Below are 25,617 nucleotides of genomic sequence, written 5' to 3'. Positions count from 1 at the left end.
TACTAATAATTATCACAAGCCCACTGACCCCCACAGCTACCTCAACTACACTTCTTCACACCCTACACCCTGTAAGGACTCCATTCCAGTCTCCCAGTTCTTCCATCTTTTGCTTCATCTATTCCAGTGATGCAGCGCTCCGCACCAAAGTTTCTGAGATGTCATCTTTTTTCCTCAACTGAGGATTCCCCCTCCCCACCATGGTTGAAGGGGTCCTCGAGCATGTCCACCACATTTCCTGCACTTCTGTCTCACCCCTTCCCCTCCCTAACAGAGCTACAATAGGGTTCCCCCTGTCCTCATGTTCCACCCCACCAACTTCTGTATTCAGTGGATCTTTTTCTGCCACCATTAAATGTACCTTCCTTTGACCTCTTGTTTCAGTATTCCAAAGGGATCGTTCCCTCTGTGATACTATGGTCTTCTCCTCAGTCACCTCCAACACCCCATCTCTTCCCACAGCACCTTTCCATTCAAGAGCAGGAGATATAACAACTGCACTTTTACCTCCTGTCTCCTTGCTATCCAAGGTCCCAAACACTCCTCCCTGGTGAAGCAGCAATTTACATATACTTTCAATTTAGTCTACTGTGTTCGCTGCTTACAATGTTGTCTCCTCTACACTAGAGAGACCAAACGCTTGTTGAGTGACCGCTTTGCAGAACACCGCCGCCGTTCAGTTGCAGGCATGACCTTGAACTTCCAGTCGCCTGTCACTTTAATTCTCTTTCGCTCTCACGCTGACATATCTGTCCTTGACCTGCTGCATTTTCCCAATGAAACTCGAAGTAAGCTTGATCAACAGCACCTCATCTTTCAATTAGACACTTTTAGAGCCTTCTGGACTCAGCATTGAGTTCAACAATTTCAGGCCATAAACTCTGTCTCCCCATTTTGTTTCCTTTGCATTTTTTGGTTTTTCTCTTATTTTCAATTTCAGACAATAGTGCACCTGCCTGAGGCATATATTTTGTTTCTTAGTTTCTTTTCTTGCTCCATAACCATTCCCTTTGGCCTTGTACGACCAACTCTTCTGTCATTCAATCTCTCCTGTCTTCCACCCTATCACAGATCTTCCTTTTTCTCCTTTCCCTTGCTCAAAATCTATCACCACTCTAATTTTTCCCAGTTCTGATGAAAAGTCATTGACCTGAAACATTGGGCAGAAATTTACGTTTGGCATGCCCAACACGCCCAAGCATAATATGACACACGATATTTCGTTTGGCGGGTGCGCGCCAGAGTTAGCTGCACGCCCGCCGATAATTGAAAGGTCTATTAAGGCCATTAGCAAGCTAATTAAAATCAAATTAACACTGCCCGTCCAACCTTACGGATGGCAGACAGGCGAAAAGGCTAAGTGGTCTTTACAGTTTTTTCGGAAACCTCATCCATGAGCAGGATGAGGTTTCCTAAAACAAATAAACCTTAACTGAATTAAGGTTTTGAATTTTTGAATTCAAAATATTTTTGAATTAAAAACATGTCCCAGCTCATGTGACAAAGGCACAAGAGGGGGTCATGTTTTATTTTTAAATTTCTACTGTCTTTAATAATTTTTTTAAGAAGCACTTCCATCTCCCTTGCCTCAGGGAGATTGAAGTGCTCTTTAGCGCACGTGCGCGACCTGCGCACCAGGCCCGCTCTCCCTCCCCCCTGCCCACACAGGTAGTGCTGAGCGCTGCCGCTTGTGATCCATGCAGGGCAGGCCTAAATTGGCCCACTCGTGTGAAATCGCAGAGCTGATTGCAGGCGGCTTCCCAACCGATCCCGCCGAGACCGCCCGACGAGAGAAAAATTCTGGCCATTAATTCTATTTCGCTCTTCACAGATGCTGCCTGACCAGCTGAGTATTTCCAGCATTTTCTGTTTTTATTTATAATTGTAATAAATTTGAGTTAACACAGTGTGTGGCGGAGTTAGGCAATCTGAGTGCTCTCTTTTGGTGTCTTAGGAAATGGTATAGTTGGTTACACCTCAACTAAAATTAAAATCTCTGGAAATTGTACACCGTTGTACACAGTGTCCTATTTTAAGTAGGCCCTTAGAATCTTGGAACATACCAAAGGCGTGCTTCTGCAGCAGTTCCAACTAAATTTGATATGAAAATGTAGATTTTATTTTGGCTCAAGAATGAAAGATATAGCAAAATTATTTTTAAAAATGTCCTAATGCAATAAATATTAAAATATTTATAAAAGTTCTTCTATTTTTTGGAAAATCTGGGCATTTTAAAATTATTTAATTGGAATTTATATACTTGGTCTCTGAGCTGCCAATGTTTTGGTTCAGTTTACTCTCCCCACTGCCACTTGGTACGGTACCTGGCCAGGTGAAGTGACTAACTGCTAAGCTTCAGTTAGATGAAATGATTAATTTTTTAAATTTTTAAATATTTTTAATGTTATTTAAGTAGATTAATATCTCTATCGACTCCAGTGCTAGAGACCTTTATTCAACCAATACTGGGTGGGCAAATAAGGTTAACCACCCCACAACATGTAACCTTATAAATGAAACACTGATTTCTACTTAGATTTACAGCAGTGTGTTTTATTCAAGAGTTAAGGTCAGTGTAAATAAATCATGCACTCACCCTTTGGTACTTTTTGAAATTATTCTTTCATGGGACTTGAGCATTGCTGGTAAGTCAAGCATTTGTTGTTCATCTCTTACCACCCTTGAGAAGGTGTTCGGATGGTAATCATTACCTATTGTGCTAACATAACCTAATACATTGAATACAAATGGTGTTAGGTAATGTAGACGATAGTTAGAATAGTATGCAGTTTTAGGCACTCCATTACAGTAATAATATTAATCATGATCCGATGGCCACTATGTAGTACCATTCACTTTCCTAAAAAAAAAAGTTAGTAACTGTGTATTCATATTTCACCCTGTTGTGTAACAAAACTATAGGGCCAGTAGATTATACTAGATGGTGATTAAAAGTGACACTAGTGGTTGATCTTTCACTTCCTCGTCTTGAGATGAGCAAACTCAAAACAAGCTAGTTATTGAATGTAGACCCTTTCTATTCTGAATGAGTAACATGTCGGAGCACATTTTATCCACATATTGAATTTACTTTAACATTACTAATTCCAAGCAAGGTGACAGTTATGTATCAGCCTTGAATAATTTAAAGATGAGGCAGGCAGGAACACATTCTGAGTGACACAATGGCAGTGGTACCATATTAATTTTGCCTTGTCTCTGATCCCACCACCCCTTGGCATGAGGTAAGTTGTCTCTGTCACTGGAGGAGAGGAATAAAATGCAATATACTTCATAAATGTCCATGAAAAACAATGCAATTGTATATCAACAGTTGAATGAATTTTTCTGAGTTTTTTGAGCTGGATCTCAGAACACCGTTCAATTAGATTTCTTTACCAGAAATATTCTTCCACATTTTCTTTAGAAGTTTAACAGCAGAGCTTTACTGTATTTTAATAACAATGAATAAGATTCTGACTATTACCATATTTCTATTTTAGTGAATTACATTTAGCCACCACTTGGCCTCATCTCACAGAAGGCATTATTGTTGACAATGATGTATACTCGTGAGTACTGATTAGCTTCAATTTTACTTTTGATATTAAGGTTTTTTTTAATCAAGTTTACAAATATGTTTAAATTAAAGCTCAGAATTGTTGAAATTTCATCCTTTGGCCCTTCTGCAAAACAACTATTTTGCTATTAAAAGTATTTTTTAAAAATCACATTTATAATCTGTAATATTTTGTTATCCAAAGACATTCTATTTGTACGGAATTTTTAGGACCTTCAGCCTCTATTTAATTCATTTAACTATTTTTTAGAAAGTATTTCATTAGCTTTTGCTGAGATTTGGGAAAAATAAAATTCAACATGGAAGATTGATAACCTGGTGCATGGCAATTAATTTCATTGCACTTCAGAAGTAATTGGTAATGCGTGAGGGCTTAGAAAAATAGATGTTTGTTCTTAATGAAGATAAGCAGGAAAATGAAGAGTGAAGGTGTCTAGGAGTACTTCTGAAACTCACCCATTTTAATTCTGTAGCTGTGCGATAGAAATAAATAAAGTGCGAGGTTGAGAGAATAGCATTCTTCCATATGGCAGGGAAATTGATAGCATCTGACAATATTGTAATTATAGTGTGTTGAAGCAGAGCTATTAAACTGCTTATGAAGCTGTAAATACATTTCACAATTATTAACTTCTTTTTGCCAGGGACCTTGATGCTCTACAAGCACCCCAGTGGTCTGTCAGAGTGAGGAAAGCAGATAACCCCCAGTGCTTGTTGGGTATGAATTATTCCATTATAATGTAAAAAAACTGCAAGTGAAAGTGAACTCAAAAGTTTGTTTTAATAAAATTCTATTAGAAATCCTAAATGGTTTTACAATTTCTACATATAGGAGATTTTCTTACCGAGTTCTTTAAACTTTGTCGCCGGAAAGAATCGACTGATGAGCTCCTTGGAAGGTCAGCTTTTGAAGATGAAAGCAAAGGTTAAAACAGCAAATTCTGAAATTCAGATTAAACAATTTTTTTAGAACTTGGCTTGTGCACAAAATAGAGTTTCTGTGTACTCAGTAAGTTGATTATACTAATGCTTCTTTTTAGTAGAGAATGCAGATATCAGCCAAGCACTGCAGAAGCTCACAGAACCAACAGCTGTTCACATGCCTAGACTATCCACGATGTCAAATATGGTTCACAGCGCTCGCAAGAGGATGCATAAACATAGACGTGTGGAAGAATCACCGATTAGCAATGAAGTTCTAAACTCCATTTTATTAGTAAGTTGCTATTTTGTTTGAAAGTACAATCTGCTGATAATTTGAAGCAGTTTTTGCACTAAGACTTAATTTTTTTATGGGACATGAAAAATTGCCTTCAATGTAATTAACACAAAAGGAAAATTTAGGGTTAAAAAGAAGTTTGAATTCTCAAGACAACATAAATTATAGAAATTTGAATTAAGGGAAGTAGATTGTTGCATTGTAAAAATATTGGAACTTTGATTTGTGGTAGCTACTTTCACTAAATTTGTAACATTATTTTTAAAAGTTATATTCCTTAGTGTGCTATATGTAATATATAGCTGTTATCTTCTAGTGATATGTAATGTCAGTCACAATTTCTTCACGGAGGCTATCATCACACATCAAGTGCACATAACATCCTTGCTGCCCTTGTGCACCTTGACCTCTGCTGTCTCTGGGTAGAGAAGGGGTATAAATGGCATAAAACTGCCCTAATGGTGGCATATTCTGTATTATAAAATATTAAATGATTTGAAGTCCATATACTTTCACATGTTCAAATATTGTTACAAATTGCTTAAGCATTGGTCTTGAAGATTTTAATAATAGAAACTTTGTGTAAATTTGTTTCTTGATGAATTTTGAGAAATATTGAAATTGACACAATTATTTCTAAGCACTGTTAGTTGAGTCTTTTATATTATTATTATAGATTATTTTGGCCCATATATTAAATTATTGTAATGGGCAAGCCCCAAATGTTTGATAATGTTTATCTTAGCCTCAAGATTGAGATAAACTTTCAGTAATGCACCTGAGCTAATGAAATCTTGCTTATTGTTCGCTTTTAGTTAGTGAACTAATCAAAGGGTAGGCAATTTAGGATGAGAGAACAGAACACTACCTCCAGATGGAACTTTAAGTTTAAACTCATTAGGCGCATTCATTTATGAAAAGACAGACAAATAATTAATGGTCATTTCTATATATTTTCATTAGAGAATATTGGCCCAGATTTTGTGGTTATAATGACAAATGACGGCAAAGCCACCTGCATTCACCATTAGTATCCTGTTAAACTTACAGCAACGTCTGATGTCTGCACATGTGCAGTTAAATGTGGAAATTCAGATGTTGCTGTCAGTGATTCCCTGCTCCTCCACAGGGTGCTGTGTTGAAGTCCTGCAAATTAAATCACTGAACTGAGGAGAACTTCCTTTTACACATTGTAATATTGCTGTTAAAAGCCCAGAAAAAGTTACACCTTGTTGATAAGTTGAAACTGGATGTTTAATGCAATATTGAGGCATTAATAATAATGCTGACTAATCTCTTTGCCTCCAGAGAACTAATTTAATATTTGAGTAATGTAAATTTTTCCATTATGAAAATTGCATCATTTTTAATATTTTAAAGTTTGTTTTTTCAGCTTCTAATGTGTATGTCCCATTCTTTAATTCACTCTGTAAGGTCATATAAAAAGTGAAGGATATTCAATGCATTTTGTTTGTTTCTGAGAATTCAATGTGATTGACTGTTTACTCTACTTGATGACATCACTTTTGCTGGATGCCTGGAGATCCCTTCAGCTTGGCACCAGGTTCAAACTAACATTGAGAAATACGTGCAACAGAGATCACTAATTCTTTGTAGGCCGCTTTCTTTGAGATTAGCAGTTTTGTTGCTGATTGCAAAATCCAGGCCATGAAATGTCTCCTTTAGTAGACAAAACAGTAAAAAGATCACAACTCTAAAGACTAAGCTAATCCCTCCAGTCACTTTCAATACAGTTTTTTTTTCTTTTTGTCTCGATTGCTATGAGCACTTTTATTAATCTAAGCTGATTTTTGGTAACTTCAAATTGTGTTTTTTCTCTCCTAGAGTTCCAAACCAACTCCAAGACTCCTCATTAAATAAAACATCCCTTTTACACCCAGAATATGAGTTAGATAACAGTTACTCAATTTTGAATATCATATTATTAAAATTTACAAAGGAACTGTCAATCAGCTGCAAACTAAACAACGGCCTAGCATTGTTTAATTTTGTATTATCCTTCCCTCCAGCCTGTGACCGAATCTTTCAGCATTGTATTGGAATAAGCTTGGTAGAGAGATCTGACTGCAGTTGGCTTTTCTGTATTGTGACTGGATTTAAAGGAGTCAGCATTGACCCAAAACATAAAGTACCTAATTTTTAACACAAGCAGTTTTTTTTTAAAGTGTAAATATATTTGAATCTTGAAGAAGTAGGGTGATGAGATAATTTCATTTTGCTGAGTTATTGTCTATATCCTTAGTAAAGTGATAATAGAAATGTTTTGCTAATTGTGATGGGAATTACATTGGTAACATAAATATGGGTTCAAGAGTTAAATGACCCATTCAAGCGCACACCACTCCATAACAAAGAAGAATTAAATGTAATCTAACGTGTTATTTTGTATGTTGTAGTTTCTGTTCCCAGATGCTGCTGCTGCTGATGCATTTAATGCCAAGCGTAGTACCTCAAGAGGAAGCAATATCGCGACTTTCGAAGAAGAGGGTTATGTAGGTTCCAGAGTCTTCTACCCAGTTCAACCCTAGAAAGTATTTTAAACTGTTTTAATTGTTTAATTGTCGGAGGTTGATTTTTTTTTTTACACCTTCTGCATGTTGCAGCAAAATATTATGTTTCAATAATGATTGGTATAAACTTTGTTATACTTGTTCCTTCCTGCTGAGCTCAGCAGTTATGATGCTAACATAAGAACATCAAGAGGAAATGGTATGGCGACAATTGAAGATGCCAAATTTGCTGCAGAATTTGATATAGTATGCACAAATTGTTATTCAGTATTCATTATTCAATTCTTGTTCCAAACTAGCATAGTATGAGCTTCAGGCTAATGTTAGTGTTGATGCATGTGCAGTTCCTTTTGATATGCAAGTAAAAATGTTGAGTCAAAAGGTCATATGTTCAAGTGCTGCTTCAGAGACTTGAGCGCATAATCTAAGATACGCTTGAAAGCAATGTGGAGGGAGCACTGAAGTTTGAGGTGTTCTCATTCAGAGACCTGGGATATCCTTTTGTGTAGATGTAAAAGATCTCACAGCACTATTTGGAGAAGAGCAGGGAAGTTCTCCTGGTATCCTAGTAAACAGTTACAACTCAATCAACACCTAAAGCAGATCTGGTCATTTATTTAATTGCTGCTTGTGGGACCCTGCTGTGTGCAAAATTGGCTGCTGTGTTTCCTGTGGTACAACAGTGACTACACTTCAAAGGTACTTCATGGATAAGATGGTGGCCTGGGACATCCAGGGTCATGAAAGACCCCATATTTTTCAAGTTTTTATTTCTTTTCTAGCATTTAATACTTAAATTACACACAGTTGAGGAACTACAGTTCAGATGATTAGATTCCATTCAATAGACAGTTAATAGGGAAATGTGTGCATGTTTTGTATGTGTGTTTTTCGTTTGAAAGCAGGAGAGTAGGGAAGGTCCTGTGTCCAAGAGTAAATTCTAGGAAAATTAAATGCGCAAATTCAACCATCTTTAATGAAACACTTGAATGAAACTGTCAGTTTATATTATTGGATATTATTATTTATATTATTGGATATATTACAAATGTTGCTCTCAGCTATAACCAAATATCTTTACGTAACCCTTCCAGGATAAGGACAATATTTGTGGATCTGAGAAATATATTAACTTAGAATTTATTTTGAGCCATAACAAATAATTTCATACATGTGGGAATGCTCTATACTTTTCTATCTTTCTCTAATCATGATTTTAATAATGGATGCATTGATTGCATACTCAGACTATCATTGGCCAGAATTACAAGCTGATGTCTAAAATAAAATTTTGCAGCATTTTCACAAGCATGTTGAACCTGACTCCCTCCAAAGTTTATATTATTTCCTGTAAGACATAAAACAGAAAATGTGCTATTCTTGCTTTGTTTTTCATTCTTTCCCTCATGTTTGTCTCCTGCATTGTCAATAAAATGGACTTTCCTTGTTGATTTCTCCTATTTGATGTGCTCTGTAACCTTTTTTTTTGCAATTTTACACAGTGTATTTCTCATGAGAAAATATTTTTTCCTCCCCATTTGGAGATCTCCATCTGCGTTAATCTGCATGGCATTATAAAACTTCAAGCAGTTGGGAATTACATGTTAGTTCAGTATTCCTGATACTTAAGTACATGTAAAACCTATTTAAGGCTTGGCAGCATGTTTTGTTGTCTAACTCTTTTTTGAAGTTTGGATTTGTATAAGTGCTACAGTTTTGTTTTGGTGACTGGCATGCGAATTTCTTTCCAAAAATTCTGTTTTTTAATTGTCAGCAGTGTGCCTGCGCCATTGCTATTTGATTTAAGCCATCTAGCTATGTTGTAACAATCTACTTTAAACTACTCTGCATGCTTTTTCCTCTTTTGCATGTTCTTTCCCCTTGCTATTTAATATTATTAAGCATTTACCAAATTCCCTTTCAGAAGTCATAGAATCATGGCAGTATAGAAATTTATGGCACAGAAGGAGGCCATTTAACCCATCATGACTGTGATTAACCTGGCTTCTGTACCAACTTGTAATTTAATCTATAAATTTATGCAAAAATTTGTTTACTGGCTAAAAGTTTTTTTATCATTTAGGCTGACGCAAGTGATCTGGTTATTCATTTCCTCAGCCTTAATAGTTCTGCTACGCTATCTGTTCAAACTATCTGACCTTCTAGTTTTTTAACTTTAATAACTCCGGTATATAAATTTGGTAATCTTATATGTACTAATCGTTTCCATTATGTTTTATGGTTTCTTTTCATCAGAGCCTTTACAGTCAATTTAAATCTGCTCCCTCAGACAGTCTAACATACAAACTGGCTTTGTGCCTCTGTATGGTTAACTTTTATCATGGCGGAATGAGGGGTGTGGCCCATTTATGGCAGGAATTTGTGTTGGAAATGCGGTACAGATTGGAAAATAATTATCTTGTACCAGGGTAAGTTTTTTTAAACTAAGGCTTCTACCATGCATTCAAAAGCCTAGGTCAATCTTAGCATTTGTAGTTGTATTCCCAGATTGCAAACAATGCTGGTCATTTGGTGCAGCACGGAAAATTAAGTTCCACATTCAGCACCCTCTAATGACTGATGGGGGACTGATCCAGGTTGTGTAGCTGTCTAGGTCCTGAAATTTAGGATGTGTTATTTTGGAGTATATGAAGATTTTTTAAATAAAGATTTTAATGATGAATTTGATGAATGCATGTTTGAATATATATATTGCTATAAAATGCTATAAAACAACAATCACATAATTAGTTTTGTTTTACAGGTTAGCTACTGGACCTCCAGATTTAAAATGCTGCCTGTTACATCAAAAACTGCAGGTAGGATTGAAAATTCCACCATTCATTTTTATGACGGTAGCCATTTTAAACGTAATTCTTCAACATGTTTGCAGTTGAATTGACAGAATATCTCAATGCAAGGAAAAGGATAGTCTTGCTGAGTGCCTCTCAATTTTAGGTAAGCACTATGAAAAATAGTAATATTAAACATAGGATATCTCATTAAACTTTTGATTGTATTGCACTGCTAAAACACCATTTCTTATCTCAGCAGAAAAAATAATTTTTGACTTCATATTCTGAAATAATGGACATCATTCTCCTAAACTGTCCTTAATTGCTAATTATCTTAACTCTTAATTCTAATAAGCTGTAGAGGATATGTATTTTTGTATTGAAGTTTTGCAGTGTCATTGGTTTTAAAAATAGTTTTGCTAATAAGTTATGATATTTCACCTACATTTTAAGCATCTGGTACTTATCAGCATCTATACTCTGAGCAGGAATCATCCCTGGTATTTTAGATTGTTAAATACTGTTAGAGATTGTACATTGAGCTTTTTCAGTTCATGTTGTGCAGTTAATTCTAGTACTTAACTGAGCAAAACATCTTGTTGGCAAATTTGTTTTTTGGCAGTAACTTTTCATTTCACCTTGCATATCAGCGATTGGAACTGCATCCTCTCCTACCTGGTTTTGGATTATTGCCCTGTGAAATGTCATTTGAAGTGTACATTTCTCACTGAAAGAGAACCTCAGCAAGAAAATGGCTCTATCTTGGCTTTAAACTAGTAAGACAGCTAGAGGAATCAACAAAGTATGAAACAAGCCTGAATATAGATGAAACAGGAAAAATGAGCACAGGACAGACTTAGCTAGGAAGGCATAAATAGCCAGGATTAAAAAGATTTATAGAACAGGTATGTAAAAAGATGGCGAAAAAAATGAGAAGAAGCACTCTCTTAAAAAAATTGTTAAACACGCTGTACAGCAATGCACATACTGTCTGCAATAAAACATGGGAGCTGAAGGCAATAATATGTTTTGTTGAGCCAGATATAGTAAAGATTACTGCGAAATGGCTATATGAAATCAGGACTATGAATTAAATATTACAGTATATAACATATTTAGGAAAGATAGAGAAAACGGGCAAGTGAAGTAGCTACTTACTAGAGATACCATGGTGATAGATCTATCATTAAGAATGAAATAGAATCCATGTAGTTAGAGATAAAACGTAAAAAAAATCAATCTTGCTAATAGGGGTAAGTCTACACACTACTTCATAGTGGAAGGAAGATGGAAAAAGATATGTGAAACAAATTAGGGAAAGAAAAGATAGAAGAATAATCATGGGAGTTTTCAACTACCTCAATTGGCCAGAAGAGATGGGTAAAAGGTATAAGGGAATGACATAAGAAGCCCAACAAGCGAATATTCACTACAGGATCTAGTAACGGGGAAAGAACCAGAGCAGATAAGGGAGGTAAATGTAGGTAAAAGCAAAATACTGCGGATGCTGGAAATCTGAAACAAAAACAAAAATAGCTGGAAAAACTCAGCAGGTCTGACAGCATCTGCGGAGGGGAAGACAGTTAAAGTTTCAAGTCTGTATGACTGATGAAGAGTCATATGAACTCAAAATGTTAACTGTCTCCCTCTCCGCAGATGCTGTCAGACCTGCTGAGGTAAATGTAGGGATGTCTAGACAACAGAGAACATAATGTAATTTATTTTAAGATAGTAGTTGACAAGAACCTAAATATGACAAAGACCAGGCTTATACTTTGGGGGGAAAAAAAAACAATTTTGTGGTAATGCAACTAAAACTTGAGGAAATAAAATGGACTGCAATATTGGCACACAGTTTTTAAAAAAAAAACAATGAAAAGTATTTAAAATGCTGCTTAACAGAATCCAGGAAACACATATTCTGCCAAAAAAAAGTAAACACTGATGTAACAGCATGGATCAATAAAGACATAAGGAAAGGAAATGTACGTAAGCAATGTGGCATGCATTAACTACATGGACAGCAGGGAAGAGCATGACAAGGGAAAATACAAAGGGATTAGGAGAAAAGTCAAAAAAACAATTAGCAAGGCAAAGAGGAACTATGAAATTAAATTATCAAATAACATATAGGTAAATGGTAAACTATTCTATAGGTGTGTAAATTAAATAATGTCTGGAAAGGTATAGGACTACTAAGGGATGGGCAGATAAAGGCACAAGTAGCAATAGCGAAATAGCCAGAAATATTCAGTAATTACTTTGCTACAGAATTTGAGGGATACTCACCACTTCTCCTTTGACAGCATCTTCCAAGCCTGCAACCTACCACCAAGAAGGACAAAGGCAGCACATGCATGGGAACTTCATCGCCTGCAACTACCCCTCCAAGCCACACACCATTCCTTCGCTGTCGCTGGATTCAAATCCTGAAACTCCCTTCCTAACAACACTGTGGCTGGACTGCAGCGGTTCAAGAACGCTGCTCACCACCACCTTCTCAATGGCAATTAAGGATGGGCAATAAATAGTGGCCTAGCCAGAGACACCCACACCTCGTGAAAGAATAAAAAAAAAAGTTCAGTTGGAAATCACATCAGAACATGAAATTAGAAATGGGAGAGCTGCATTTAAAATAAAAAAGTAACATCAAATAAAATAATCAAACTCAAAGCAAATAAAATCCTTGATCCGGATGGATTACATCTGCACTTTTTATAAGAATCTAGGGACAAAAATGGAGACCCTGTTACACATTTTTAATAATTCATTAGAAAAAGAAACAATGCCAGAGAACTGTTGTTAGATGATGTAATACCGACATTTAAGGAGGTCAGACATGTTCAAGGAACTATTGACCAGTCATAACATTGCTGGTAGGAAAAATAATGGAATCCCTACTAAAGGGTGGGGTGACAGTTGGCTCATTTGGCTAGATCACTGGAGTGTGATGCAGAATGACCAGTGGCATGGCTTCAATCCGCATACCGGCTGTGGTAGTTCATGGAGGCCTGCTTCCTTGCCTGGCCCCATGTTTGCGGACTGGTTCCCCTCAAGCTATATATAATCAATTGCCTCTCTGTCTCATGGAGGAGATGCCTATGGTCATTTGTGAACTGTGGCTAATTACCTTACCATACCTACTAAAGGAGAAAATAGAAAATCCCTAGAAACCAGAAATATAATAGTGAATAGTGCAGGCCTTTTCAGACTTTGCAATGATTTGACATGGACCCATAAAGGTGACGGTGATTCAGTTTTATTCAGTACAGATGAAACTTAATATATTTTAAGATTTGAGCAACAGTTTTCTGAGTACGATTGGGCCTTATGTTACCCAGTTGTGCCTTGGGTAGCAGTTGCAACTGTAGTTGTCCACATCCTCTGCTTTTTCCTGCTGGTCAGGCCCCCTGGATGTCTCCTGTATTTCCCTGAAGTTTTTTACGCTGATTGCCCATTGAGACCCTTTATAACTATGCTATAATTCAAAAGCCAGTGAACCTTGTTGCACCAATCACTGCTTACACCCAAATCCCCATTATCTAATTAAACAGATACCACATACACAATGTCCCTGCTTGCTCAGGTTTCAATCTTCTGATTGGCATGTTGGCAAATTGTTGTTCACAATTTATATTGACAATTTAGACTTAAGAAAATCTCAATTTGTGGATGCCACCAAATTTTAGAGGGGGCTGGGTGGCAGATAGTCAATACTATGGAGGACTGGAACAAATTAAAGAAGATATTAATAGACTTGCAGAATGGATATATGATTAACAAATGAATTTCACCACAGACAAGTTTATGGTATTGTATTTTGTTAAGAAGAATAAGGAAGTCACATATTACTTAGGAGTTGGAATCTAAAGGCGGCAGAGGAATAAAAGAATCTTGGAATAAAATTACACAAATCAGTAAAAGTAGCAACACAGGCTAATGAGGCCATTTTAAAAAAAAAAGCAGACCAAGCATTAGGGTTTATTTCTAGAAGAATAGAATTGAAAAGTAGACCAGAAATGCTAAACTTCTGTCAAAACTTAGTTAGACCACAGATGGAGTACTATGTATAATTTTGGTTGCCATATTATTAAAAAAAATATAGAGACATTGGAGAAGATGCAAAAGTGATTTACAAAGATGATTCAACAAGTATGGACATGGACAGAGTAGATAGTCAGAAGCTTTTTCCCAGGGTGGAATAGTCAATTACTAGGGGACATAGATATAAGGTGAGAGGAGAAAACTATAAAGGAGATGTGCGGGGCAAGTTTTTTACGCAGAGGGTAGTGAGTGTCTGGAATTCGCTACCAGAGGAGGTGGTGGAAGTAGGTACGATAGTGGTGTTTAAGAGGCAGCTTGACAAATACGTGAATAGGATGGGAACAGAGGGATACAGACCCCGGAAGTGCAAAATGTTTTAGTTGACGGGCAATATGATCGGCGCAGGCTTGGAGGGCCGAAGGGCCTGTTCCTGTGCTGTACTTTTCTATTTTTTGTTCTTTGTATTCTTCCTTTGTTCTTTGTACCGGTGGGCAAACTTTGAATAAGTTGAGTCTCTTTTCTCTTGAAAACAAAAGGCTGAGAAATGACCTAATAGAGGTCTTTAAAATTATGAAAGGATTTGATAAAACAAACGCAGAGAGAATATTGTGAGAGATCATCACTATAAGATAATCACCACCAAGAAATTGAATAGGGAATTCACAAGAAATCCAGCGAGTGGTGAAAATGTGTTTCATACTAGTACAGGGAATGGTTGAAGTGAATAGTATAGGTGTGTTTAGGGGTGGCTCGACAAGGGAATACATAGAGTTGCCAAAATATATTTAGATGAGAAAAGACAAGAAGAGCCTTAAATGGAACATAAACACTAACATGGACTGGTTGGGCTAGGTGGCCTGTTGCTGTGCTATATATTCTATGTAATTTTATATCTGCCTAGCCCTACACTGCTTAGCAGTCAACTTCCATTAATTCACTAAGCAGTGTTGTCTGTAACATTAATTTATATAAAAGCTCAGCTGGCTTTTGCAGAACAGAATATCATTGAATCTTGCATATTTAGAGAGAACGAGGTGTTGTTGAATGTGTGGTACTCTCAGTTCCCTTCTCTACCTTTCCTCTTCCTGCTCAACTGGCACTGAAATTTGAAATCAGAACACCAGATAGTGTAATTTGAGTCTTTGGAAGCGATTTGATTGGAATCAGAAAACTTGTTTCAAGAAAGGAAATCAGAGGAAAATGCCAAAGAGAAATTGTGTGGCATGTGCTAGAATCAACAGTGGTTTTTGTGACCACAGAATGGTGAAACAGCATGAGCTGTGCTTTGCTAGATGCAGTTTACCTTGTATAGTGTTGTATTGGAGGCTGCATTCCTTGAATATAAGGAGAGGGGGATGAATGAAGTGGACAATGGTATCAACTTTAACTTGCTGTGAAAACTTTTACTTTTAATTTTAAGATGCTGAATTGTTGCATTGAGAGGAAAAAAGCAAGAGATGATGGAAGGGAACAAGCAGCTGAAAATGCACTGGGTGGCTCAATGGAGCGGAAGGCGTCAAATAGTAAAGGGACACCAGAGTGTTCTGATAACAAAGGGGAACCATCTCAGCAGAAATCATGGGACTCATGGAGTGACAGCGAGGATGAATTTTTCGAATGTCTGAGTGACACAGAAGAATTGAAAGATAGCGAAGTGAAAGAAGGAACAACGAAAGGAGAGGTGAAAGATGGAGGAAAGAAAGAGAGCCAAAAGTGGAGACCAGAGGCACGTCTGCATCAGCATGGTAAACTGACTCTGCTTCGCACAGGAGATCCACTTTATATTCCAGTTACACAGGTAAGAAATGTTTTGGGTAATAAATATTACTTTCCAACTTCTACTGCATTTTAAAATAAAGTGTCTGACAAGGATACTTCCAAGTTATTTATATGTTGATTATATTAGTAACTTTTTAAAGTCGTCGTTCACATGAATAAATTCAAAATATTTAATTACACTTGATGATCAAGTGGATAAATTTGTCACCAAGAAAGCAGAAAGACCGGTATCCGATTCCTGGGGCAGAATTTTCTGCTTGACGTGCGGGGGGTGGGCCCTGCACGTCAGCGCGTAAAATGATGCGCGGTGATGTTGGGCAAGTGTCCCAACATCACCGCGCACCATCGCGATATTTCACTGGGCGGGGGCACAATGAAGTTTGATGTGTCCCCGCCATTAATTAACGGGCTAGTTAAGGCCCTTAAGTCATCGATCGATGGCGATTTTCAGGCGCCTGTGTGGTCTTTGGGTCGGCGCACCGGCTCAACAAGCAGGTGGGTGAGAGACTCTTAATCAAACTCATCCATGGACAGGATAAGAGGGCTCAGTGGGGTTGTCAATCTGGTCTGTGAGTATTTATTGCAGAAAGCTTTTTAAACTTGCCTGTGTGATCTATAGCAGTTCAGAACAAATTCCAGCAGCTTTCTGTGTACTTTGAACCTTCAGCTCAGCACTCTGCAGTCAGTAATCTTTCAGGCCTACAGCTTTCCAGAGGCTCCCCTTTAGCCTGGGTATGGGTTTTGACATGTCCACTGGAGGCAGCTCCTCTGATGAGGAAGCAAGGGCTAGAATAAGGAGGAGGCCAGGAGTGCATAATCAGCCTCCAGGGGAGCCACCTTTGGGATTACAGGCCAAGAGTCCAAGGTGGAAGTGGCCGCAGAAGACGCCACTATCCTGCTGCCAGGGTATGCAGGCGGTGAAGCAGCTACCTCAATATGTCTGAGGTGCAGTGCCGAAGCAAGCTCCGTCTCTCAAGGGAGACAGTGAACTATATCAGTCAGATGATTAGGCCTGAGATATCTGCTAACTGTGTGGGTGGGCACCCCATGCCAATGGCTCTAAAGGTCACAGCTGCCCTCAACTCCTTTGCCTCTGGCTCCTTCCAGGGCTCGGTGGGTGATCTTTGCGGTGTTTCCCAATTAGCTATCCACACTTGTGTCAAGCAGCTCACAGATGCTCTGTTCAGGTGTGCATTGACCTTCATCCACTTCTGCTGGGACCAGGCAAGCCAGGCACAGTGAGCCAGAGGCTTTGCGGCCATTGCTGGCTTCCCTCGTGTCCAGGGTGCAATAGACTGTACACGTGGCCATCAAGGCGCCAGCAAGTGAGCTGGTGCCTTCGTCAACAGGAAGGGCTTCCACTCCATGAACGTGCAGATAGTGTGTGATCACAGGATACAGATTCTACAAGTCTGTGTCAGATACCAGGCAGCTCCCACGATGCCTACATCCTCAGACACTCCCAGGTACCCGGGCTCTTCAGTGCTGCAGCCTGGCTTGATGGATGGCTGCTGGCTGACCAGGGCTATGCCCTCCGAAGGTGACTCATGATGCATCTCCGCCATCCAAGAACAGAAGCTGAGCAGCGCTACAATAGGAGCCATGCCTCCACATGGGCTGTGGTGGAGAGAGCCATCGGTCTTCTCAAGATACGCTTCGGGTACCTGGACCGCTCAGGGGGTGCACTCCAGTAGCGCACCCCCCCCCGCCCCCGATCACGTGTCGGTGATAGTGGTTGCATGCTGCACTCTCCACAATCTTGTGCTGGAAAGGGGGGACGCAATGGACGATGAAGATGTTGACGTAGTGGATGCGGTTGCGCACGTGAGTCCAGCACTGATTCTGAGGATGAGGAAGCACAGGGGAATGATGAGGGGCTAAATGCTGACCCAGGACTACGCCAAGGAGGCAGGGACACCCGGGAGACTTCAATCCAACGAATCTTCAGCTAGCTCCAGACAAATGAATCTGCAGGACCAGCCTTAACTGGCGCATCCATACTCAGCACTTAAGTGCTAAATCTGCCAGGTCATCATCTGCAACTAAGGGCTTTGGATATAAACTTCAATGTCCACTCAAACACTCATGACATGTATGTAAAACATACATAAAACAGAACAAAGGAGCCACCCTCAGCCATGGTAATACATCTGATTTTAGATTTCACCATCAGAAGTTCACACAAAGTCAAAACAAAAAGTTGTTCAAGCAGAAGCAAAAGTCCCTAAGCCAGTGCCAACACATAAGCACCAGTGAGAAATTCGTGGTGTGCCTAAGGTGCCTTATGTGTATGTTTACGGGTGCTACGTCTTGGTGCCGCCCCATTGCTCAGAGTGGCAGCCTGCTGGCTCTGCTGTCCTGTTGGCCTCGATGACCTTGGCGGTCGTCCTCTGGCCCGTGGAGCCTGTGCTGGGACCGCCTGGGAGGGATCTGCCAGATCCACAGCTGGCATCTCCCAAGTCGTTGCAGCCTCACCCAATGAAGCGGTCACTGGGAGAGAGGCGAAGCAGCTGTTACCTTCATCTGGAGTGCTGAGAGAGGAGCCCGCAGATACGACAGCCAACTGTTCCGCTGACTTGAGGTCGCCCCGGACCTCCCTGCTCGCTGTCAGTGGATGGACAACGAGCTGGGAAGCTTGAAGCCCACGCCATCTGCCACATTGGCAATGACCAGCTGTGGTCACTGGCGCTGTGAGGGCTTGCATGTCTAAGCGTAACCCCAGGAGAACCTGCTTGTTCTCTTGGAGGCTTCTCTCCATGGAAGAAGCCTGACGCTCTGCCATGAGGTTCATTGCATCAGTGATGCTCCACGTGGACTCCTCCACCATGGACACCAAGTGAAGCATAGTCTCATGCAACACTCCCAGGTGCTCCTGCACACCCGGCTGCATTTCCTGCAGCTGCTACGTTGTGGACAACTCCTGAGGCACATCATCATGCACCGACTGAGCATGTGCCTGATCCCCTGCAGTCCTCCGACTGCTGGCGCCTTCAGTGCTCTTCTCTGCTAGCTCCTCCAGCGATTGTGAAGTGCCCTCTCCACTGTGCCCTGGAACAGTAGCAGATGTTGTAATGCCCACTGAGGTGCTAGTATCTGCGCTGGTGCCTACCTCGCAGAAATGGTATGATGTAGGTAAAGCTTCAGGACCCTCAGGTGTGAGAGGGGGCATCTGGAATTCCTCCTGGTGGCCAGGCTCTGATGCTGAAATGAACGACCAGGACCGTGGATCAGTTAGTGTGCACACAGTGACACACTTCACCCCTTTCCCCCTAGCTCATTATGCGCTCAACCTTCCAGAACCTATGGAGATGAATACTGGTGGGGTGGCAAATAGGTGGATACCCTTACATTACCAGCAGATACAGACGGGCTGATCAGATGGCCTAAGGAATGCCAAATGGAATGTTATGTAGATAAGTGTGAGGTGATGCACTTGGGCAGGAGAAACAAGGTACGGGAACACATGAGGAATAGTAGGACCGTGGAAAGCAAGGAGGATCAGAGGGACCTTGCTGTGCATGTCGACAAGCCTGTTAAGGTAGCGGGACAGGTACGTAAGGTGTTTAAGAACGTAAATGCCATACTTGCCTTTATTAGCCAAGGAATAGAATATAGGAACAGGGAGGTCATGTTCCAAGTGCAGAAAACGCTGCCCAGGCTACAGCTATAGTTCTGCGCGCTTAACAGGAGGGATGTGATTAGAGTGGAGAGAGTGCAAAGATCGTTGCTGGCTGGGCTGGAGAGTTTGACTTATGAGGAGATGTAGGATAGACTGGGGTTATTTCCCCTGGAGCAGAGGAAATTGAGGGGGTGACATTATTGAGGTTGAGAACATTGAGGGGCATAGATAGGGTCGACAGAAAGGAACTTTTCCTCTTGGCGGAGGGATCAGTAACCAAGTGGCATAGATTTAAGGTAAGGGGCATGAGGTTGACCGGTGATGTGATGAACAACTTTTGCACACTGTGTGTTGGGAATGTGGAACGCACTGCCTGAAAGGATGGTGGATGCAGAAACCCTCCTAACATGTAATAAGTATTTGGATGTGCAGTTGTGATGCCATGGCAAACAAGGCCATGGGGATAGTGGTGGAAAATGGGATAGGGCGATTTTGGAAGGTACTTGACATTCGTATCTTCAAAGGGCCGAGGGACCTTTGTCTATCATCCAAACCTCAGACTCTATCACTCTGTGACCGAGCAATGTTGCAACAATAACATATCAAACAATCATCAATGCTAGCAGATCTCACTGTTGGCCTCATATACCTGGCCGTTCCACCCCAGCCTCACCGACACCAGTTGACCTGGGCTCATGGCGCCTCTCAAGCTCCAGAGCCTCCTGTTTGAAATGGCTTAACAGCGTGAGTTGGGCCTGGCCGCCTCCAGTCCTCGAATGCTCACACGCGTTGTGAGCATTCTTCTCCTGAAAAACAGAGAAGACCATTCATTGCGGAAATTTGCACATGGACTCTACATGCGCACGCTGCACCCCAACCACAGTGGCCCATATCAGGCCCCCAGTGCCACTTCTCCCCGCTACTGCTGATCAGTCACACAAAAATAGTACGCCTGCTCCCAAACTTGGACACATTCTCAGTCCATCACTTAAGGAAACACACGGTCTTTGCTCCCATAGCAAGGAGGCGCAACTACGTGCAGCATCAAGAGCAGATGGCTCTTGGCCACGAGACCTTGAGGCTCCCCTTCCGTAATCTCATCATCGTGAATAGGACATGTGTTGGAGTTCTGAGTACGCGCCTAGCTGCATCTCCTTCTGGTTGCCCCCAGACTAGTCATGTGCAACTAAGAGCAACGCATAGTGTGGGGGAGAACTCATCTCATGAACTACTCAGGCTGATGTAAGCATGGGCACTATCTGTTTGCCCGCCCAGTGTACGAGAAATGCCCAATGTGATTCAGTGCAGTCGTGACAGTAAGACTTACGGGGGGGCCCTCAAAGCCTAAGGCTACCTGCAGGGTTAAATGCCCAGTGCCAACATGGTACTCACCCTTCCAGAGCGCAACAGATCATTGAAGCGCTTAGGGCACTGGATCCAGGTATGCTGCACCACATCGCGGGAGCTCACCACCTCCGCTACCTCCTCCCAGGCATGTTTGGTCATATAGGGGGGACCTCCTCCTCCCATCTTGGTGGACCAACACCTCCTGCTGTGCTGCCACCTCCTTGAGGAAGGCAGCAAGGCAGTTATCAGAAAAGCAAGGGGCTCATTGGCCCCCTGCTGGCCTAGCCTACAGCCTGCCCTGCTCCTCTGCCCTTCCCTCCAGCGTGCCCTGCTCAGCTGACCCCCTGCGGTGTGACTTGGAAGTGGCCATTGTGAGCAGCCTACAGGAGGTTACCAGGCCTTTCTTTAAACAGACTGCTGGGTCGCCATTGGACCCGGTGGTCTATGCACGCCCGCCACATCCCACACACTCCCACTATTCACGGTAGTCGGAAATGCGCTAGGCAGGCCTTAATTGGCCTGCCCTCGCAAAATGGCGGCTCGGGTCTGTGCCTGCCTGCGGCCGCTCCTGCTCCGTCCGCCCGATAGGCAGAAAATTCTGCCCCTAGTCCTCATTCAAAGGATTACCTCTGCCACCACCAAACACATCATCTCCTTAACTCCCTGACAGCATTCTGTAGGGACCGTTCCCTCTGGGACACCCTGGTCCACTCCTCCATCACCCCCAACACCTCACCCCTTCCCACGGCACCTTCCCATGCAATTGCAGAAGGTGCAACACCTGTCCCTTTACCTTTTCCTGTCTCACCGTCCAAGGGCCGAAACACTCCTCTGAGCTGAAAGCAGTGCTTCTCTTGCACCTCCTTCAATTTGGTCTACTGCATTCACTGCTCCCAGTGTGGTCTCTTCCACATCGGGGAGACCAAATGCAGACTGGGTGACCACTTTGTGGAACACCTCTGGTCTGTCCGCAAGCATGACCCAGACCTTCCAGTCGCTTGCCATTTCAACACACCATCCTGCTATTGTGTCCATCCATGGCCTGCTGCAATGTTCCAGTGAAGCCCAATGCAAACTGGAGGAACAGCACCTCATCTTCCGATTAGGCATTTTACAGCCTCCTCCAACCTCACCCCCTTTTTTTTTTTAATCCCCATTTTCTATCCTTTATTCCCCCCCCGCTCATCCCATCCCCATAAAGGGCCATTTGTTACTTGTCCCATGTTCTTCTTTCACACAATGCTACCCTTGTTCTGCTATTATCACATTCTGCTTTCCTACCTTTATGCCACCACCATTAACACTCCCTTTGTCCTTTAGTTCATGACATCTTTGTCAATCCCTCCTTTGTCCCTACCTATTACTGGCCTTCCAACCAGCTTCACCAACACTGCCCCCCCCACCCAACAGTATAAATTTCATCACATTTCCACTTCTCTGTAGCTCTGAAGAAGGGTCATATGGACTCGAAACATTAACTCTGTTTCTCTCTCCACAGATGCTGCTAGACCTGCTGAGTTTTTCCAGCATTTTCTCTTTGATTCCTGGTCCCTGCTAAACCTGTTGATCTTAGCTGAGTTAATAGTTGGAGCTTTCCAATTAGTCTAAATATCCCTCGTCAAGAAGGAAAACAATTGGGCAGGATTTCAACTCCTAGTTGCTAAATGTGTGCACGTACCGGTGTTGTTATGACCCCCCCCCCCCCCCCCCCCCCCGCCATGGGGGAGCCATAAAACAAAATAAATTTACTAAATGAACCCCAACTGAAGAACTAATGAGCAAAATTTCATTTTTTGTACAAAAGATCACTTTAACATGAATCAGAGCCAATGCAAATTAAACATGAATTAACAGGCAAATAATACTTCAGATAAAAAGGTAAATTTCAATTTAAATAGTCAGTACAACAAAGGTACATTTCACACAAACACAAGCATTTCCCTTGAGCAAGTTTAGCTACATAGTTCCACAAAATGCTGTTCTTTATTCATACAGGTTAGGTCAGGAGTCCTATCTGACAGCAGCTTTCACCCCTGAGTTTCACAGGTATGATTATTGTCAGCAAGGTACACCTCTATGAACTCTCTCCCCCCCTTGAGTCATGGTAGTCCTGATAGTGTAACTTTTCAGAGTTCCTTTTCAACTGACCAACCAGTAACATCCTGGTCCATGGTTGACCACTTCCGGGAAAAGGTCCACCAATGTAACACCACCTGAGGTATTTGCACAACTTTCCAGGTTTTAGACTTTTTTTAAACCAGCTCGTACATTGTCTCCAAGAGCTCCTGTCTCTTTTTCTGCCAAACGAAAAAACTGACCTCTTCCTGAAATTGGTTTGCTTTTTCTCCCCTCGAGTTCGATGTGTTCCTCTCCCTGTCTTTGTCTGCCTTCTCTTTGTATCTGCATCTGGGCCATCACCCTCCAACTCCTCTACTTGTAACCCGCCTTTGTGTCTACAGCTCTCCTTAGTGTTTGCCAGCCACACAGCTTCTTTCTCAACTTCTTCCTGGTGGTACTGCTTCCAGGTCAAGAGCACCAGGTTACGTAGACCAGTATTTCTTACTTTCCAAGAGAATTGCAATTGACCTCTTTACAATTGAAGCAAACTACTTTGCTTCAATTTTGAAAGGTCTGTGGAATCTGTAATCATTTTTAAGAAATTGCAAATTTCCCTTACTGTACTGACTCCAGGTCAAAGGTCGCCACAGCATGTATGTATGTGTGTACTCTCAATGTAGGAACAGGAGTAAGCTATTCAGCAAATCTAGCCTGCTCCACCATTCAATGAGATCATGGCTGATCATATACCTCAGCATCACTTGCTCGCACTATCTTCATGTCTCTTGATGTCATTAGTATCCAGAAATCTAGCAATTTCTGTTTTGAACATGCTGAACGATTGAACTTCCACAGCCCTCTGGGGTCAAGTTGAGGAACCCCTAAAGGTTTGGCATAAACAACTGAAAAGTTACACTGGAGATCAAGAAACCATTGGCAGAATTTCCAGTCCTAGAATACTATGGAAAGTAAACATGCAATATTTTCCTTTGTGTTAAAACAACTGTGCACTGTAATAAATGTACATCGTAATAAGCAATGTCTTGAAAAGTGGGACTGGTCAACAGCAAGCAGTGAAAAATAATCAAATTCATAAACATACCTGCATGTCACCATCCCTCCAAAAAAATCTCATTCAGAAAAAGGAGCCAATTGTATTGCTCAAAAGTGTGAGAAAACCTTTTACTACAATCAGAATATCATATTTTCCATTCCTCCCTCCCATTCACCTCTTCCATACCAATAGTATAGAGTGTTAACTTATATTTGATGACAGTGGCAGTGTCTTTTTAAAAATTAGAAATTTTTTTTACCAGATATTTTATATTTGGATAATAATGGAATAACTTTTACTCGAGGTTCATGTAAAGCAGAATTGTTGAAGAAACCTCTCATTGTGCAAGCTATTGATGTAAGTTATTTTACATCAATGAGATGGAATGATTAAGTAGTTTTTCAGCAAACCGTAGCCACAAACTGCGCTGTGTAAATCTTCAGTCGACAGAGTAGGAGAATTTCAGTTTTGTGATTAAAATTCCCCACATTCTCCTTTTAAGTTTCAATCTCAGCTGTGCTGTTAGTGAAGTAATCAAGTGGATGCAGTAAACCCTTTGTCATGGGCTGCAGGAAACATTGGATGGAAAAATTGAGAGAGTGCCATCTTTGTACAAATCACAGAATCTAATCAAACCCTCATGCTTCATTCAGAGCGGCTCTGGTAGAGATTTAGGAGCAGATTATCTGGCTCTGTTGTTGATTCTTGTAACTGATGCCACCACCAGAAGGACAAATTTTGGAAAAGATTCATTGTAAAACCAGTGGAATGACCTATTAGATTTTTCACAGTCCAGTGTTGTATAATAATCAAATTGTCAATTAAAGGAGGTGTATTTTCTTGCTGTTGACAGGCTTTCTCCTCCCTACCCTCCCCCATCACACTTACTACAAAGCACAGGAAACAAATCTAATGCAGACATTTTAATTTACTGAAACCTTTCATCCTGTCAGGAGCCAGCACCAATGACAGAAGATTTATTAGAAGAACAATCGGAGGTATTAGCTAAATTGGGGACATCAGCTGAAGGAGCACATCTACGTGCTAGAATGCAGAGTGCCTGTTTGCTGTCAGACATGGAATCCTTTAAGGTAAAATACATTGTCAGAATTTCAATCTTCCTAATCATCAACTGTAGAGGAACACTATCTTATTAAAAATATTATTCTTGTCTTCTGAATGAATGGAAAGGGTTGGTTGTGGTACATTTAGAATTGTACTGCATCACAGAGGGAAGTTGTGCAGCTATGATATAATTCCTACAGAAGTTTGATTGCTTAGTTAGATTCATTATTTTGTGAGCTAGAATTGTGCTGGAACAGAGCTGCAGTAACTTCACCTGTTTCAAAGTGCACTGGAAGATCAAGTGATGTGCATATGATTGGGTAATCTACACTGTTAAGAGATTTTGTCACAGCAAATTATGTGTACAGTGGATATAAAAATTAGTTATGTAAGCTTAAACAGTTCACATATTATTTTTCTAAACAAAGTACACAAAACAATATTATACATTTGAGTGTGGGAACTCCAAGTATGTGCGTACAATGCAGAGGCAAACTGTTGAAGTTGCAGAGCAAGAGAGGGACTT

The 25,617-nt window shown here is 40.9% G+C and overlaps 1 protein-coding gene across 7 annotated transcripts in view; it reads left to right on the top strand.

The window, feature by feature from the left end:
* rab3gap1 (RAB3 GTPase activating protein subunit 1) overlaps positions 1 to 25,617 on the top strand; it is a 70,853-nt gene that overhangs the window by 30,206 nt on the left and 15,030 nt on the right. For 5 of the 7 annotated variants that reach the window (XR_005944590.1, XM_041201042.1, XM_041201040.1 and 2 more), the window contains 9 exons: positions 3,504 to 3,572; positions 4,225 to 4,298; positions 4,413 to 4,505; positions 4,621 to 4,796; positions 7,217 to 7,312; positions 9,587 to 9,759; positions 10,095 to 10,149; positions 15,590 to 15,967; positions 24,980 to 25,117. Coding sequence is in view for 6 of the 7 variants with exons in the window: in XM_041201042.1 (XP_041056976.1) it covers positions 3,504 to 3,572; positions 4,225 to 4,298; positions 4,413 to 4,505; positions 4,621 to 4,796; positions 7,217 to 7,312; positions 9,587 to 9,759; positions 10,095 to 10,149; positions 15,590 to 15,967; positions 24,980 to 25,117 (1,252 nt within the window). In the remaining variant the exon portion in view is untranslated. The remainder of the gene's footprint in view (positions 1 to 3,503; positions 3,573 to 4,224; positions 4,299 to 4,412; positions 4,506 to 4,620; positions 4,797 to 7,216; positions 7,313 to 9,586; positions 9,760 to 10,094; positions 10,150 to 15,589; positions 15,968 to 24,979; positions 25,118 to 25,617) is intronic. The other 2 variants (XM_041201043.1, XM_041201041.1) reach the window with 1 other exon arrangement.

The sequence above is a fragment of the Carcharodon carcharias genome, chromosome 12 (genome assembly GCF_017639515.1).
Source record: "Carcharodon carcharias isolate sCarCar2 chromosome 12, sCarCar2.pri, whole genome shotgun sequence".
Taxonomy (NCBI): Eukaryota; Metazoa; Chordata; class Chondrichthyes; order Lamniformes; family Lamnidae; genus Carcharodon; species Carcharodon carcharias.
Note: the sequence above shows the minus strand (reverse complement) of the source record. Positions and strands in the feature narration are given on the sequence as shown.